General features: G+C 39.4%; 1 protein-coding gene across 3 annotated transcripts in view; it reads right to left on the bottom strand.

Moving 5' to 3' along the window:
• Nucleotides 1-17,927, bottom strand: part of igsf9a (immunoglobulin superfamily, member 9a) — a 51,632-nt gene extending 33,705 nt beyond the window's left edge. Inside the window, exons 1-4 of one of the 3 annotated variants that reach the window (XM_038733900.1) lie at nt 17,491-17,927; nt 8,853-8,947; nt 8,479-8,679; nt 581-727 (exon numbers count right to left, since the gene is read on the bottom strand). In XM_038733900.1, the coding sequence (XP_038589828.1) occupies nt 581-727; nt 8,479-8,679; nt 8,853-8,913 (409 nt within the window). In that variant the 5' untranslated portion in view covers nt 8,914-8,947; nt 17,491-17,927. The remainder of the gene's footprint in view (nt 1-580; nt 728-8,478; nt 8,680-8,852; nt 8,948-17,490) is intronic. The other 2 variants (XM_038733899.1, XM_038733898.1) reach the window with 2 other exon arrangements.
• Between the last annotated feature and the right edge of the window lie 417 nt (nt 17,928-18,344).

Genomic DNA, 18,344 nt, shown 5'->3' on the forward strand with positions numbered 1-18,344 from the left:
TGTCTTTTTGACAAGCAGTAGAATTTTTCAAAGGAACAATTATTAAAGTAACGAACAAAAGTAACGAATAATAGTTACTTTATACAAACAACAATGGTTCTAAGTTTTTTGAGAATAAAATTGGTATCGAAAAAAAGTATCGTTCAGGAACCGGTATCGAAGTCGAGGTATCATATTCATTTCGAAAATCTTTGAACGATACCCAGCCCTAGCCGGAACTATCTCTACACTCCAATGTACCGCTAGAGAAAGTCCTATGAGCAGAGTGGTCAAAACAGACTGAATGTGTGGATGGGTGCGTATTGAGGTTCAATACCCAGTCCTATAGCACATAAACATTCCTACATGAGGCTGGCTTTTTTCTGATGTTGTGGAATTTAGACTGAAGAGAATCCATTCTAACTTCCTGTGTTTCTATTGGCATACCAGGCGAGGGTCCTCTTATAAGCAGACCAATCCTGTTCTTTGTTTAACATGTGGATTACTGATTTTGCCTCATGGAGCTAAATAATAATCACCTTTCAGCCATATAGGCATGAAGCCAAAGAAAAAAACAAAAACACAAAAACATAAAACTCACCGGTTACAGAAAGCAGAGTCCAGGTGCCATTTTGCAGCTCATCTGTGGGTTCATCCAGTAAGAGGATTCGACACTCGTACGTGCCCTGGTCATCCAGCTTCAGGCCCTCCAGCCTCAGGGCAGTGATTCGTACCAGAGACACCCGCCCTGCGGAAACAGTGTGCATTTAAAAAAGGTGAGAGGGCAGGCGTGAGGGGAATGAGAAAGACCAACTGCACATGACGCTGATTTCAATGGTCATCTTCCAGGTCTGGGCTGTGTGTAACTGTGTGAGAGTGAAGCTTTGTTGTGCTGAAAAAAAAAACATTAGGGTTAGGAACATTGTCAGGAACATTGTCCTCAAACGTTGCCCCAAATGCCACAACAACACATGCACACATACATACCAACAACAGCTAACACATGCACACACAACTGAGAAATGTGATCTTCTGGTTGCCAGGTGACGGCTCCCTCGAGCCGGAGTGTGACTTGCCACATCAACCCTTTCTCTTTTCCAGTCTGCAGCCCACATCTTTCTGTGTCCATCTAGTTTTCACAATTTATCAAGCAGACCATTGTCCAGTGACCTAACAGCACGGCTGAAGAGAAACTGTCAATGAAAGCATTATGTAAGATACACTGCAGCATCTCAGAAATAAAAACATGTAAACTGGAATCACACTGCAGCGTGGAAGCCTCAGCACCACTGGGATGATGTGCTGTGGTGGTAATTATTAACAGAGGCTCTGATTTCTGATGACTGTGGCAGGGAGGGAGAGTCATGGCAGTCAAAAAGAATCAGGAAGTTGGAGTTAGGTATGTTGGCAGCGATAACACGCCTTATTTACTTTTCCATGCTGCCAAAGGGGACTAAATCCACAGGGGAAAGGGGGAGGGAGGGTTAAAGCGGAGCAAAATACACATCAGCATACACTCAAAGGATTAGTGCATTTCAAAATCCTACCCTTTGACCCCTGGCAGTTTTTTCCCCCTCTCTCATGTTTACTAGCGGAGTGTGATATAGGTCACTATAACACCTTGGAGGAAAGGTTGTGCTGAGGCGGGGATGTTGTGGTACTGCGCCTGGGAGTCGTCCGATAAAAGGGAAGGAAAGGGTGGAGGTGAAGCAAGAGCGTGACTCGACGCCACAGCTGCTGCCATTTGAAAAATGCATGGTCGCGAGAGATTTGAATGCGAGGTAAATCGAGTGTGAGGCCAGATGAGAGGGAGAGCAGAGGAAAGAAATAAAGAACCAGACAAGGGATATTTAGACTCTCACCACTTGTAATCTACGTCTCTGTGTTGGTGCTGTGAATGTCTGAGTATGTAAAACACAAGCATAAGCATGGATTCAACATAAGCTTTAGTTGGTGTGAAAACAAATCAAGACTGCTAAATTGGGTAAATTTAGTGTTGACTTGTTGATGTATATAAAACAACATTTCTCTTTTCTTCTTTCAATCTAAACTCACTCCTAGCAACCAAAGAAAACAAAAAGACTAGATTTACCACCGCCAATGAGTCAAGTTACAGTTTACATGCATGTCTGTTCAGACTCACATATGTAGTAAATAATTGGAAGGAACTGAATAAAAATGTACAAATTGTATTTTTTAGCTAAATGGAAGTTATCACTATATTGATAATACATATGTATGATTTCAGTGAATATACATTGTTGAACTGATTATTGAAGGATTATCGGATGTGCTGGCTAATCAGGGACACGTGTACATGTAGAGACCTGGCTGAAATTGAGAGGGGACAGAACGTTGGCAGCCAGGGCACGAGGCTCTGGAGCAATCTACCTGAGGAAATTGTGTTGGCTGAATCAGTGAACTCTTAAATCCTTTGTTAAAACATACTGCTATCAAAGAGCCTTCCCTGATTTTACATGATTTTATTTGAAGTATAATTTTGGAAATTACTTCTATCCTCAAATGTGTTTTGTTTTTGTTTTACCTGTTTGTTTTTATGTTTTAACTATTGTATAGCCTGTATTTGAATCGCTAGAAATTCTGACTGATGCAGGAGGTGAAAGGTCGTCCCAGTCAACATGTGAGTGAAATCTCCGATTCATTCTTAAATTATGGCTAAACACCTATTTTGAGTTCACAATGGCCTTTGACCTAGTGGTCGGACACCTATTCAGTGTCCAACCTACTGTGAAATATTGTCACAATCTCGCCTTCTGTCCCTTATTCCAAGACATGATGATGTCACAGGGAAGTGGACCTTTGACCTTTTGAGAAAAATATGTCATGCTTTCATTGTTTTCATTGTATCCTATTAAACATCTGTGTAAAATGTTGTCCTAATTTCGCATCAGTTCTTAAGTTATGGCCAAAAACGTGTTTGTCAAGGTCATTTTGAGGTCACATTGACCTTTGAGTCAAAAGTGTTCATTCTCCAACCAACTACGAAATATGATCATCAATTCCTGAGTTACACCTGAAATGTCTTTTGTGAGGTCATAGTGACCCCGACCTTTGACAACCAAATTCCATTCAGTTCATCCTTGAGTCCAAGTGGATGTTTGTGCCAAGGCGCTCCTGAGATATCGCGTTCACAAGAATAGGAAGGACAGACAACCAGCAAACACGTGGAGGCTGTCACAGCAACAGATCAATGCCCATGGTTTTGGAATGAGGTGTTCAACAATCACATACGGGTGTAAAAGTTCAGTGCCACCAACATTAAGCCGTGTAGTGAATTTGTACTTTGTATTAAAACTGCCCAGCAAGAACGATTATTATTGCTGTTGAGAGTAAGAGGAAGACGCAACTGCACAACTACAGGGGTCCCTTGCATGCACTGACAAGTACAGATCCAGATAAATACAGAAAAACAAACTCCCCAGTGCTTCTCCAACATTCAGTCAGTAGGCATCTTTACAAATTTGCTTCAAAATAATATAAATGATAAAAAGAAATAACTAAAAGCTCTGCTGAAACTGAGACTAAAATAATCCCATAGACTATGATGCATGTAACCAGATAAGAGAGCTGCAACAGGGACTGAAAAATGATACTGACAAGAGAAGCCCCACGGCATTGACAACACTCCCTCCTCCTCCTTCTTCTCCTTCTCCTCCTCCTCCTCCTCCTCCTCTTCAATGCTCATTACCCCACCGCCCCCCCCCCCACTGAATCCATTAAATTAGCCAACGAGCAGCTTTTTGACTAGTCCAAGCTAAGCATTATCAGTCCAGTTCATGCAGAAACACACTGATGCACCCTCATCGATACACCACACTCACTCACGCACACATACAATGAATGCCCATTAGCATTTATTTTCCAACAAACTGCTTCCAACTGACATCCCCCGAAGGCTTCGTCCCTCAATACAGTCTCAGGTGACAGAGAAACATAAAACCATTCAGTGTCGTGACAAAACACAACTCTTTACAAATGAAAGGGCTCAGTCTGAATTGAAATGTCTGCGGACTCTGCTGGTTTCACAGTAGAATAGATGATTAAATGCGGCCATCATCTTTCCTAAGACAACTGCTCTCCAAGGAGAAATTAAAAATGATCTGCATTCAACTGAAATACTAATTAAAAACACTGCGTGAAGTCATTTGAGATGGATCAAGAAGTGTTTTGAAGTGATCCTTCACAAAATCATTGAAGACACATCTTCAAACTAATTTTTAGGCAATTGGCCTTAATTAATAATTTCAATAAAAATGTGTTTACATTTTGTTTTATACTGATTCGATTGTTATGATATAACTGCTTTAGCAGCGTTGTGTGTAGTTGATTTTATTCCCCATATTTAGTTTGTTTTTCTATGTAAAGCACTGAGAGCTGTGCAGTGGATCATGCTTTCAACAAAAAAAAAAAAAAAAAAACCACACACTTCAAACAAAATCAGCTATTCTCGTGAAATGAAACAAGTAAAACTTTAAAAGGCCACGAAGTGGGTGTGTTTTTTCTCATTTTCATTCAGAGTGAAAGATGCACCAGAGATATTGATTTTCTTTCTTCCAAAATGGATATGTAACATTTTGGAAATGAAGTTTTTAAATGATAAAAAAGTCTTTCGGGGAACCATCGGGGAGAGAGATGGCGTCAGCTCTTGGCGAGCCGCCATGAGGCGTTCAGGTTTCGGTTGGAGAAAGAGGCAGATAAGGTTTCGCTCCTCGCTGCTTGTTGCTCTATTAACCTCTACTGTGTGATCGTTTGAAATTTGAATTTAGAGCTTTCTCGCTGTCTGAGGCAGAACTACTCGCTGCGAAAACAAACAGGAGTAATCCCAGTGCAAAACTCCATGTGGGGAAGGAAGCATATTAGCCATGTTAGCTGTGTGTAATATGTTACGCCTGCACACAGTCTGCTCCTGCTGATTGTGATGGGGTTTACATGGGAAGAGCTTGCCAACAGTGTATTTATACAGCTGTATTTTTATAGAGTCAGCAGCTGTATTGAGCTGACACTAATCCTTTGATCTTTTCTGCTCTATTACAACAAATACATTTAAACCCTTACAGGTCTTAACACTGTCAGGGGAGCAATCTGAAGGAAGTCTAATGTATCTCACACTCTGAAGCTACACACACGGTCAAACACACAGAATACTGATGATGGAGGTGACCTGCAAACAGAAAATTTGTATCCTTTTGAGGTGGCGAAAAGGAAGGAATGGTGGAAATAAATTAAGCCTCAGCAGAGTGAATCACTTGGGTAGCCATAAGAATCACAACAGCTAACCAACTGTTGGACTCCTGAAGCCCAACTGTTGGCTCTCATGGCCTGAGGAGGTGCAATCCACACCAGTTGCTCCATGTCTAAAGCGTTAGGTTTCCCATGCTGCACCTGTCACTCCAACACCAGCCAGTAACCTGTGAGAAAGCCTGAGGATCAGCACCAGAATGGACAAAGCTTCTTTTTCAAACCTTTTGTACCCACAAAGAACAGCAGCTCTCTGTTTGTTACCGGAAAGGCATGCGATTAGAATACCTGTCTTTTTAAAGAAGGTGCTTTTCTGTGAAGGATGCTTTATGGTTGAGTGAAATGTACAAGAAGTGTAATTAATGGGCCAAAGGGTAGGCAAACGTTAGGGTTTTTTACTACCAGTGTACTGTCCTGCCTCTGAAATTGACATCCAGTGTAATGAAGTGTGACATCAGTGTACGTTGAAAGATCGTCTTCAGAGTCAGCGACAAAAGGCTACTGTCTTTTATGAGCCCGGGCTGGAATTAAAGTCTGCCCCGCTCCCACTTACGATAATTCATCAGTCAAGGTCCACCCTGACTTTATTGCTATGTAAATGTCTGTATCATATTTCCTGCTTGGGGTGGCGTGAGGGAGTGGCATCCAACTCAAATGAGAAAGGCTTTGGCTCAGCTGAAAGTATGTTCTGCTCCTTTGACAAACACATACCTAAATACAATAATTAGTGCTTTAAGTCAGTACAATATCTGTGATAGGCTGCCAAAGGTTTTTCTAGATTGTATAAATATATAAGGCTGGTAATGTTATATACTTTTTTAAATGTCAACTAATTCCAAAGCCCAGAGTATTTTCGGTTTAGCTAAAGCCTGATAAGTTTAAGTAACGTTTGCAAAAAAAATTGCAGTGCCCAGCTGTTTTTGTGAGACTTTAAAAAAAAAAAAAAAGATTTACATCTTCAGTAGCTGGCTGAGGCTGAGAGTGACAGTCTATCCAGGAAAGGGAAGAAGGAAAGGATTAAGAGACGGAGTAATGCATTGTTGGTTTTGGTCTTTTCATAAAATTTGTTGACAATAACAAAATGATCTTGTACCAATATTATTATTAGGGCTGCAACAAATGATTATTATAATTTTTGATTTATCCAATCAAAATACATTGTACAAGGACTACATTTACAGTCTGACAGGGAATTATTTTGAAAACGACTAAATGTATTAAGTCCCAAATATTCACATTAGAAAGGCCTTAATCTATAAATGTGCAACATTGTTATTTCATAAATTACCTTAAAATTATTATTTTGTTATTTAAATTGTGGATTAATTCTCTGCTGAATGACTAATGGGTTTATTCATTTCCTTCATCAAATGGAAATATTCTAGCATGATTACATCATGTTCTAGACATTTACCCAAAATTCAAATGCATATTTGGTAACTTTGGAAACTTTGGGATCTCCGCGGGGATTTAAGATTAAGTTCTGTGGGTTTGAACAGTGTTTGCTGCGCAGCATGGGTTTGTAATGACTGATGCAACAGCAGGTAAGTCGGGTTTAAGAGGTTACATTTCTAATTGTGTCGTATGTTTATATCTACTATGTGCCGGTACTCAACTTGCTGAAAATAAATGACAAGTGGTAGTTAACTGTCTGCCATCTGCTCCCACCTGAATGTTAAACAGTAAGAATTAATTTCACTCTTTGAAGTGATATCATGCTCGGGCAGTTTCTTTCTGAAACTGCACTTTAGTCAAAACCCCACATGACGCTCCAGCAGAAATTCAAATAGCCTTTGGAAAGGTCGATAAGTTGAATTTCTCTTCAGGCAGCTCTATGGAAAAGAAAACGTCTCTGACAAAAGGAAGATCTGAGCCAATGAGACATGCGTTCCTTTTGTCCACACTAGTCCCATTGTTTGTGACTTTAAAGGATAACAGGAGCTACACGTAGGTATTCTTGGTCCATTGAGGATCATTTTCCCCACAGACTCTTTTTGTTCTCGGAGCTGTGTGCACAATAGATGATGATGCCATGTGAGAGTTACAGCTCCTTTAAAAAGTAGTTCCCAGTAAGGCTAGATTGAAAGGCCATGAAGGTGTGGCACCGAATACACACTTGAGACTGAGATACTGGTTACATTCTTTCAGTGGAGGAAACTGGGATTTAAGCATGTCATAAACATCTTCATTTTGATTACTTTCAACCTGGGCCTTAAATTCCTAAATTCTGTTTTAGTGAATTCTGTTTTTTTTTGGTAAAAAAAAAAGAAAAAGATTATGTCATTAGACTCTTTATTCTAATCTAAACCAGCCAAAAATGTATTAAAGCACATCTTTTCACCTGATATTTCACCTGATATTTTATTTATTGTGGGATATTTAGTGAGGTTTTACTTTCGTCAACATGTCAACAAGAAATATATAAAGATCTTTTTGGACAGCCATCCAATTGTTTTTGAGATATTTCAGGACCAAAGTGGTGAACTCACCGACCAACATTGCCATCCATAAAGCCCTGAAGCTAGAATAGCTAAAAAGTAAGTAAGTATATAAACGTGCTAAAAGAACGGGCTCATTGACCTCATGCTCATGTTTCTGATGTACTGATCGTATTTGTTTGCTAATGATGAACGTGAGTGTGGTTAACTTCAGGTGAGAATTAATGCGCTATGTTTTAAGGGACCTGGCATACCGGACAATCGGCAACGAATTTGAAACAACATATAGAGTTGAAGCATCCGACCAGTTTTGGGAAATATATGCGAGTGACTGATGATCACAAGAAATCATTAACAAAAAGGGTAAGACCACGAGCCCGCATTCTATAAAAAAAAAAAAAAAAACGGAAGAAATTAACGTGAACTAGTACGTAAACTAGTATCTTTTAATATGTGTGTGAACTGCACTTTGAGCTACCTCTTATGAAGTGTGAACTTGCACGTCACTGCCCATTACCCTTAGAGATTTCTGATATATCTACTTAAAATAAATTAGCGCATCACCAGTGCATAACAGTACCACATGTACAGACGTTTGATGATAATCAAATGTTATCAAGCCATATTAAACAAAGCCCAGGTTAGAAACTACAATTATACTGTACATGTAGAGCAGGAATGTATAATACCATAATGTGCTGCTTCAGACAATCATAACAATCACAGCGAACAGTAGGGATGCCTGTAACATTACAATTTTAAAGCTGGATTCCATATTGTGATTATTTCCATAGATGCTCACCCTCATATTGTGGATGGACGCGAGGCGCATAGGATCCAAATTTGATCAGGACGGGGATGTCGAGTCCCTGTCGAACCCATTCCACCACATGCAGGGACGCTGCGGACACGGCAGCTGGGTCTGATGGAGGAAAACTACACTCCAAATCCACCACACCTCCAGCCTTTCCACGCACCTCTGGCCTCGCACCTTCAGTGCTCACTGTTGGGTTTGTCAGAAGCAAAATGACAAATCACTTTAAGTTAGTTTACCATTACATGTAATTAAATAAAATGAATAATATGGACAATAGTGTTCACATATAATAGCAAAGATTGGCTGAAAGGACAGTGGGATGCAAAATATCTTTCTAATCAAGTGATGATGATACTTACAAAATAGGCAAAAAACGGCCACCACAGTGAAAGTCTGCAAAGATGATCTTGCTGACCCCATATCTGTCACTCACACAACCTGCATCATGTTCAGTCTGTTGGCAAAAGAGACACAATTGTCACACAATCACATTACTTCCTTGGCTGCATGCAAGAAGACAGCCATCTGTGACAGATTTCCAAACTAAAAGGGCTATAGCAGAGCTGCCACTTCTGTCATAATTTTACAGACAGGGGGAGAGGACCGTTTAGATTTTTATACAGCTTTCCAATAACTGGAATTCATCCCATATCATTACACAAATGGGCAGAGCTACCTCTGCTGCCAGAAAACTCTCTGGCCCTATATCCTTTTCTGAAAGTAAATGTCATAAATGTCACATAAATCTTTTGAGAGTCACGTGTGGAGCGACATCTAAGTGTTTTATTTAGAGCACATCAATGAAGATGTTTGGCTGGAGCAGCCAGGAGACTCAGCACTCAAGGACAGAGATAAGGTGAGATGATGGGAGCGAAGGCTGAATCAAGGCATCAAGGAGTGTAACGTAAGTCAAGATGCAGGAACTGATTCAATTAGGTCAAAACAACCCCTGCTTTCTTTTTATGAAAGGTGTAAACCAGAGTGAGGAAATCAACATGACAGGTCAGATTTAAACAGACACACCCAAAGGAATCCATCATTGCTACCGTCAGTCACCTCCCATGGTAGAAGTTACCAGCTACTGTATGAAATCACTCTCTAAACTAGCAAACGCCACACATGGTTAACATGCGAGGTCTTCTCATCTATATATTTACAGTACGCCACAGCTTCAGCTGGTTAAAGTCAGGCATGACAGGAAATGAGCTGGTATCAGCTCTATAGCATTTGGTTCCAATGCCACACACAAATACTGAAGGCATGTGTTAACAATACTCTCTCATAGGCAAACATCAATATGTGTGCCTGGTAAGTGATGAGTTTTGAGTATGTGGTTCATTCACACTGGCAATTAATCAGGTTCTTTGTGTAAAAGTGAATAATATTAAGAGAATAAATAAATGTAATGAAGTATAACATTTTCCTCTGAAATGTAGTTGACTGGAAAAGCACTGTAAAAACCTTTAAAAATGTTTTCAATAAAAGTGCTGCTGTCCGTGTATTGCTGGAAAGTGTCTCGGCATGCTGACTAAATCGTGTACTTCACATTTCCAATTGTTCAGTTCTTGATTGTGTTGTTGATGGACATGTTTGTCCCTCAATGCTAGGCACGACAGAAAAGAAGCGCAAAATAAGTAAAAACATTGTTGGCAGAGGTGCACAAGCTCCAATGAAATCTTATAAAAAAAGAACCAAAGGGGAAAAAAAACTATTAGTGACGACTTCTCTCACTGAAATTGGCAGTTACAGTTTGAGTGATTTATATCACGTGGCTTTTATTATTTCTGGCTGTTACATTATACATTAATGCTTTAATTTCTTGAAAGGTACCTGCCACAAAGTGCAATGTCAACACTAGCACATAGAGTACAATACAATGCCACTTTATTGTCCACCATCGTGGAAATCTCTCCTTGGCTACACTTTTGCAGAATAAAACCTTGCAACATTAAGTCATGACACATTGTCAACATCAGCATGTAAAGCAATTATGTCACCTAAGCTATGAATGACATATCTACATGTAAAGCCACACAAGTAGTACTAAACAGTGCTTTACACTGAGCGTTGGGAAGTAACTACCTACATGTAATTTAGTTATGTAATTTAATTACAAAATAAATGTAACTGTAATATATTGTAATTAAATTACAGTTGCTTGTGAAAATATTCAAGATTACATTGGGGTTACATCTGAATATTTTCTGTAAAAAGCTAAGCTATATTGAATACTATTCATTTTGTTGCTTTGCATGTTTTTCATGTGCACAATGTTCCTTTGCCATTTCCTTCCACAGCCGTTTAGTAAAGTTTGATGCTATTCTGATGCTTCTGATTGGTTCTCCTGTTTGCAGCGCCACCCGTCTGCCAGTTAAAATGCCTCTCAAGCTGTCTTTTGGAAATGGTTAACAGTTGAAAACATTCAATAGAAATTTATAAAAGTAATCAAAAAGTAATTAAATGTAATAAGTTACATTTCTTTGATAAAGTAATTAAAATAGTTAGATTATTACTATATTACTATTACATTTAAACAGGGTAACTTATTATCGGTAACCTATTACTTTTCTAAAGTAACCATCCCAACACTGTTTATACTTTATACTTACTTACTTTATAGTATACTGTATAGTGTTGGTTTGGATTTGGGGGGAAAATGGTATTGTTCCTAAAAGTGAAATTGAGGGTCACATATTTGTCACATATTCTTCATAAATTATAAGTTTCTTGTGCATAGTTTCTATCTATCTATGGTTACATTGTTTAAAACCTTCTATATACAGGATAAAAGGTCCACTATAAATGATAAGGTTGACTTTAATAGCTTTGTATGGTCAAATGAAGGATGTCTCTATACTTCCTGAGTATGAGCAGTGAACACACCCTCGTCCCAGCAGCAGCACAGCCCATATTATCTGCTCTCCCTAACCATAAGGCTTTTATGGGCTTTCATTTCATGGCTGGGGCAAAGTCTGAACCGGTGAAAAACAATTACCCAGCCTGTCAACAACTGCAGTGCTTGTTCCAACACACTCCCATGCTTCAGCAAACAGCACAGCACACACAGATTTTCCACAAAATCAAAGTGAAAGTCAAGAAAAATCCTCAATCTGCGGCGCGTCTGCTGTTCGCCGTCTATTGGAACACCAACAGGCTTCTACCCCTCTGCCCTTCACCCGCGTGGCTTCATGCAAAGCAGCGCAGCAGAGAGTTTCTCCTGAACTTATTACATTTGAATTAGGCATTGAGTGTTTGCTGAGACTGAGCCAGGTAAGCCTAGCTAAAACTTCATCATTATGATTCTGTTGCTTCTCACCCGCGCACAGTGTGCGAGGATGAAAGAACAGCACGCACAAACACACACATCCATGCACAAAATAAGACTGCCTGTTGCCATGACTAAGCAACGGCGACGCTTCCCTGTTTGGCACATAATGAACAGATGCTCAGTATCTTCTCCTCGTTTTTCATTGACTGCCTCTTGTTAAAAAGGAGAAGACTGGAGATGATAAGGACTGAATACCCTGTAATGACGTCCATCATCTCACTGATTTAAGAAAGATAAGCAGACACTTCGACTCTGCATTTGGCTTCTAAATACAGACAGCTACAGATGATAAAAATGTTGTTTCTAGTTTTATTGCTCTAAAAAACTTAGACTTATTTGTGTGTGTGTGTGTGTGTGTGTGTGTGTGTGTGTGTGTGTGTGTGTGTGTGTGCGCGCATGTGTGTGTGTGTGTCACAATAGCAAGGCAATAAATTGAAACAACAGTGATAAAAAACAAATCTGTAGAGGAAAGAAAGAGAGCAGGGAAAGTGTGGCAAACACAGCAAGAAGAAAGATGAGAGGCAAAAGAAAAATCTCGTTAAGCTGCAGGACATTTTCTGTCGTTAAGTCTCAACAAAAAACTCACAGAGCTGCCAAACAAAGCGGCCTGCACAGGTGAAACACTCAGCCATGGTAACACAGATGGTCTCTAGACATTTCCCACCGACGTATTCTTCCTTCCTCTGACATTGAGGACATGCATAAGCATAAGCACGGCGACAGCACAGCACTCTGGAAAATGTGTAAGGCTATAATAAATGAGCCAGTAGCTCACACAAGAAAGCGCCCTGTCTCACGCAGATTTATCAGCTGACAGAAATAGAAATGTCTGCGAAAGGCATGCTGTTGAAATTCTGTGTTGTTGCCGTTTTAATCCCACCAAGGAGAGAAATGGGGACCAGCTGATTAATCGCGACCGAGGCACAGTAACAGATTTATCAGCAGTTCTGCCTCCTCTTGCCCCACCACACTTGAAACCAAAAGATACATGGGCTCCTGCACATTTGTTTTCCAATTAAATTTCCTTTGCCTGAGTGTTGCTGTGGTCTATGTTTGTTTGTGTCTATGTTCAAAACTTACCATTTTTATAATCTCCCAGGTTTTGATTTAGACAGTTAGAGGTACTGTTGACCTTATGGAATGTGAAACACAGGATATTGGCTCTTTAGGTTAGGATGGATTGAAGGCTGTTTTATCTGCCAGCAAGTTAAATTGGACATTAACCTCTGACCAGAGTGAGAGTAAAGGGGAGGGGGGTGAGACATGTGCTGAAACGTAAAGAGAATAGATAAAACAATGTAAACACCACAGACAATGGTGTTTTTCACTTTCAACTAACAAAATCACATTTCTCCAAAGATGCTACCAAAACACTAAAACTGGACAGTTAAAAAAAAAAGAATCAAAATTGATGCAGCAGAACCAGAGATATCATCTTTTTTATTCCACACATTCTTCCTCATCAAAACCTGGTGCCTACATAACCCACAATGCAACCTGACAGTCAAAACTTTGGTTGAAAACGTGGGTGTTCTGCTACAGAGTTGAGACTTCAGCCATGGACTTCAGTCGGGCTCAAAGGCCCCTCTACTGTCTGATGGGGCTGTCAAATAAAAAGGCTGACTGAAGTGTGAGAGTAATGTAGTGAAATTGTCAGACGTTACTCTAAAGAGACGGTCCTAGATCTCACTGTGAGACAAGCCTAACAATGGCCCTTTTAGACCTTTTATCGCAAAGACAGCCTGCATCATTCTTCTGTCAAAAGGTTAGGACCAAATTTACTATGACTCATGTGCACAACCATTCAGAATGCAGCATAGAATGACACAGAGTACACCTGCCAATACTGCCATCAAAGTACCCATATACACAGACGCATATTCCGTATATAACATGTATACATCTATATGACACACCATTTCGGAATTTCTTTTCTTTGTTTTTAAAAAATCCTTGCATTTTATTTTTACTATTTCCATCATCGCATAACATCAAACGCCTCAAAATAGCAATAGCACAGTACGGCTACAACAAACTAATGTTTTAATCGCCGATTAATCTCCAGATACTTTGTTTTTAGACTAACTGATTGATTATTTGGACAAATAAATATCATAAAATTGTGAAAAATGTTTATCATGATTTTGATTGAAATTGCTCGGTTTGTCCGACCAACACTCTTATACTCAGATTTTCAGTTTATAATCACATACGACAAAGAAAAGAATCAAATCTTCCCATTAGAGACGCTGAAACCATAGTGTGTTTTGCATTTTTTCTTGATAAAACTATCAAATATTATTGCAGATTAATAAATCAGTTGACTAAGCATTTAAGCTTAACTAGCCTGGCACAGATTGCAACCAACAGTTTATTAGACTGTTATCTCATGTTCAGTCACAAAAATGAGGATTTGAGTCTTGGACCTGACTGCCATGAGACTAGATTTGCTTTGGATTAGCTCCCTGAAGACTTCAAGTCAGTGTTAAAGAACTCAGAACAATAAAAAGTAAGGATTGCAATAACATACAGGCTTTGAATAAGTAAGACTGATGAAAAATGAAAAAATGTTCTCAACTAGGCTAAAATTAGAAATTTACTTGAAATTTACTTCCGAAGACTTTAAGAGACTGACAGTGCTGCGTTCCGATAAACCTCACCTATATGTCCACCATTTTGTGATCATTTCAACTTACACACACAGTTCGTCCTTACCAATCTCATTTCATATACATTTTTGAGACGGTTCTTGTTGACATAATAGCCATTTTTCATTTTTACACCAGCTCTTTGGAGCTGATGTGCTTTCTCACATTAGAGTGCTGATCGCCTATCACAGCTGAAAAATGCTGCTCATTGGCATTCAACCTGCTGTAACCCACCTCTGCAGCAGTAATTGTTATTGTGATTTAGTTACTTCAGTGCAACCTTCTCCACGAGGTGATTACATTATTTTTTGTGCCCCCTGTAAGTGTCCATTTTATTTTTTCATAGCTTGCACATGGCTTAAAAAAGCCTATTTTCCAATTCTAACACAAGCTTTCCACCACAATAGGAACCTGCTGCGTGGTTTGGTTTGATGTGCACTTAAGAGAAAATAGGACAGATTGAAAAGGGGAGAGAAAAAATAAAAAATAAAGAGGTTTCCGCTGTGTGTGTATTGCATCTCTATGCTCAGAGTACAAACATTAGGTATCTTTTCTATGAATCAGAAAGCAGGCTGGAAAATCCAGATGAACACCACAATCTTTTTGTTCATTTAATCCATTAGATATTCTTCATTCATTTACAAGTTTCAAGTTTCAAGTCCTAAACAAGTTATTACAAACCCTTCAACAAATTGAATGCCACTTTTTAAACAGACTATTAGTGAGTATTTACTTCCATTAAACTACTATAGACTTTTGGTCAAACAGAAGTAATTCTTCACCTTAGAGGCCATGAACACCTCTTCTCTCAAGCAGCTTCTTACTGTGAGTGAGGGGGTGCTACGTGAGCACACTCTTTTCTGCCAAAGGTTTAAAAGTGTTGGGTTATTTCACATGAGAGAATTCTGTCTGCCTTTTTTTTAAGATATTCTTGCTAATTTGAAACGGGTGGGGCCTCCGCTAAAACAAAGGGTGATGTCACACACATGCGAGCCAATCGGCATTTAGCAACATTTGAATCAGAATCTGATGACGGTCGGTCTGCTGACAACGCTTAATATAAAATAAAGTTTTTTTAAATTTACTAACTAACAGCTGGATTCCAACAGGCACGGCTGTGTCGCGTTCTGGCTGGTTTTGTTCCGTCCTCTACACAGCTTCCTACCCCACATTTCAAAAGCAAAGCGTTTTGCCTGCCTGATTTTACTGACTTGCTCAGATTTTGTTGTTTTGGTAATTTGTCAGTGTTTTTTTTTGTTCTACTATCAGTGTTATTAAGAAATTCTTCAACTTTAAAAGGACAACCCCAGTTGGTTTTACGTTCCTGCCACTTTCAATTGTGTTTATCTCAGACTGTATAAAAGAAGTGGATCTAACCACTGTGATGTCACCCATTGGTTTGTGCACTACAGTTTTAAAGCTTTGAGTCTGGCACATTGGCCATCGCCATCTTTGTTATTTCGAAACAGAAGTGTCCATATTTGGGTGAGAGGGTAGAGCTGGGTAAGGACATTTTACTCTAAATGGGACAATAATTTACTAAATGAACATCATGCTGTATTGAAGAAGACTTGAAACTAGCGATTAGCACCATAAACCCGTTAGGAAAGTAGTCACTGAGGTAATAAATCAAGTGAGAAGTTCGGTCATCATTGACGTATTTTCGCAACCAGTGGAGTCGCTCCCTGCTGCCCATTAGAAAGAATGCAGGTGGAAGGCACTTTGGCATTGGCTTCAATATTCAAGAGGTTCCCCCTGGATTTTTTCAACATTCTGATAGTTGTTGGTTTCTATTCATATCAGTACAGAGTGGCAGAGACTTTCTGGACATGGATAATTCATCACAGTGATCATAATGTCTCCTTTGATTTTTGTCAAAGTTACATTATTGTTGAGCTCAGGGAAGAATGTCCAAGGTAATGGCTTTTGTGCCATGCTTAGCAAAAGCATGCAAAAACTCTGGCCTGGGCTCAGTAGTGTTTTGCACATAATAATTTGCATCTTCTTCAGTTTTAGATTTGACGTATTTACTGCATCCATACAATTCAGGTGGCGGCAGGAAAGTGTGTGTTAATTTCCACTCACATCACCCTGACGATGTAAACTTCAAAGATCATAGCATACTGTGGAAAAACTGCACCCATCTCGCACCTTAACAGACAACTCAATCAAACCAGAAGTACTGTGAATAATGTGAACTGATTAAAGTCTGGTTTCAGTTATGCCAATATTTCCCTCATAATCTGTGAAATAAAGATAGACTCTTGTTTCATTACAAAGTCAGCACAAAAAGATGACATTTCACATTCTGTCTTACAATCTTCTTGTTAAATGCACTAAATGATAAAAGATGAAGAGTGAACGTCTCAGACTCTGCTACTCTTTGAACCAGGAAGCATTTGAAGTACATTCATCTGAAATAAAAAGTATTTCAAAACACCTTTATGGTTTTAATAACTTCACACAAAACTGTAGTTTGTAATCTTGCATTTTTAAGCCCTGAACATGATTTGAATGGATGGGAGAGATGCAGCAGTAATGTTTATTGAAAATGCTTTTTGAAGCACTTTTCAGTTTTCCAGGCATCCACAACCTTATCCCTGTTTAACCACAGTTCAAATGGGTTCTAAAATCTGTTCTAAAAGACTACTGGGCCACTATTAACCCAATTAAAACTATAAATGCCAGAGGGGGGAAATATAAATTATAGTATAAATGATTGACACAGACCTAGCTGCCATCCGAGGACTTCAGTTGGTTGTGGGAAGTTACTTTTGCTGAGCTCCACAAACTTTCTGCCAGTTTCACATTTCACATCATAATGAAAGGCCCCCATAGAAACTTCATTACTGACGTTTAAATGCATGACACAGTTCAGAGGCTTGAGAGAAAATTTAGCACTCCCCAGCACGAGCGCAGAGCATTAATTTCTCATCCTTTCAAAGCTGCTGGAAGTCAGAAACACTTTCAGAATCATTAACTCCTGGGTTTTTAATTTTTTTTTTTTCCCACTTATCCTACCTGTAGCTCGGTTACTGGCAGCTGCTGTGAAACTTCCTTTTAAATACACATCCTTCGTGTCTCTTAGTCCAACTTCTGCGTCAGTTTGTTCCGTGTGGACACCAAGTCACTCTCTGGCAAACTAAAAGTGGGACCTGTCCCTTTGTGGCGTTGCAAAATACCTGAAATATGAGCGTTTTCTTTTCTTTTTTTAAAGCCGCCGGCAACAGGTGTTCATTTCATGTACAGGTGACAGTGAAGCATCGACGGACTTTGCTGCGCCCTCCTTGCTGAGCTCCCGGGAGTCCAACCTCCCCCCTCAACCCCTCCTCCTCTGGCTCCTGCTGTTCTTTTGTTGTGTTGAAGCGACTCAAACCACATTAAACTAAAGTTCCTATCACAGTCCTTTAGTGTTGAAGCCAGTGCAGCTTTAATAAAATAGTTTGTTTGCGCAGGGAGAGGATGAAGAGGCGTTTCGATTCAAGTCTTAATCCCCTGGTGGCACCCAGGTTAAAGGTAACCACAAGAGGGTGTCCTTTACCTGCTGTTGGTGGCCAAAACAGGAAAAAAATTCATTACACGCAGACAAAGACTTGTTTGAGGTGTGTTCTAATGGTATTCACAGAGGTCACCCTCTTAAAATGATTCAAGAATGGCAATGAACACTGCTTATTGTGACTATCATTCTGTTTTGTGATAACAGTGATAGCCTTTTTGTGTGTACTAAACTAATCTGTCTTTTTTTTTTTGTGATGTCAGAAAATCTTCTCTGATCAAAAAAGCTTTTAAAACAGACTGCGCAACAGATAACTTTGTTTTTAAAATAATATTACAACACAGGAAGGAAGTTCTGGATATATTTATTTGTACATTGA

The sequence above is a fragment of the Micropterus salmoides genome, unplaced genomic scaffold (genome assembly GCF_014851395.1).
Source record: "Micropterus salmoides isolate LMB-PRFRI ecotype aquatic unplaced genomic scaffold, ASM1485139v1 Ms_hic_scaffold_20, whole genome shotgun sequence".
In the NCBI taxonomy this organism is placed as follows: Eukaryota; Metazoa; Chordata; class Actinopteri; order Centrarchiformes; family Centrarchidae; genus Micropterus; species Micropterus salmoides.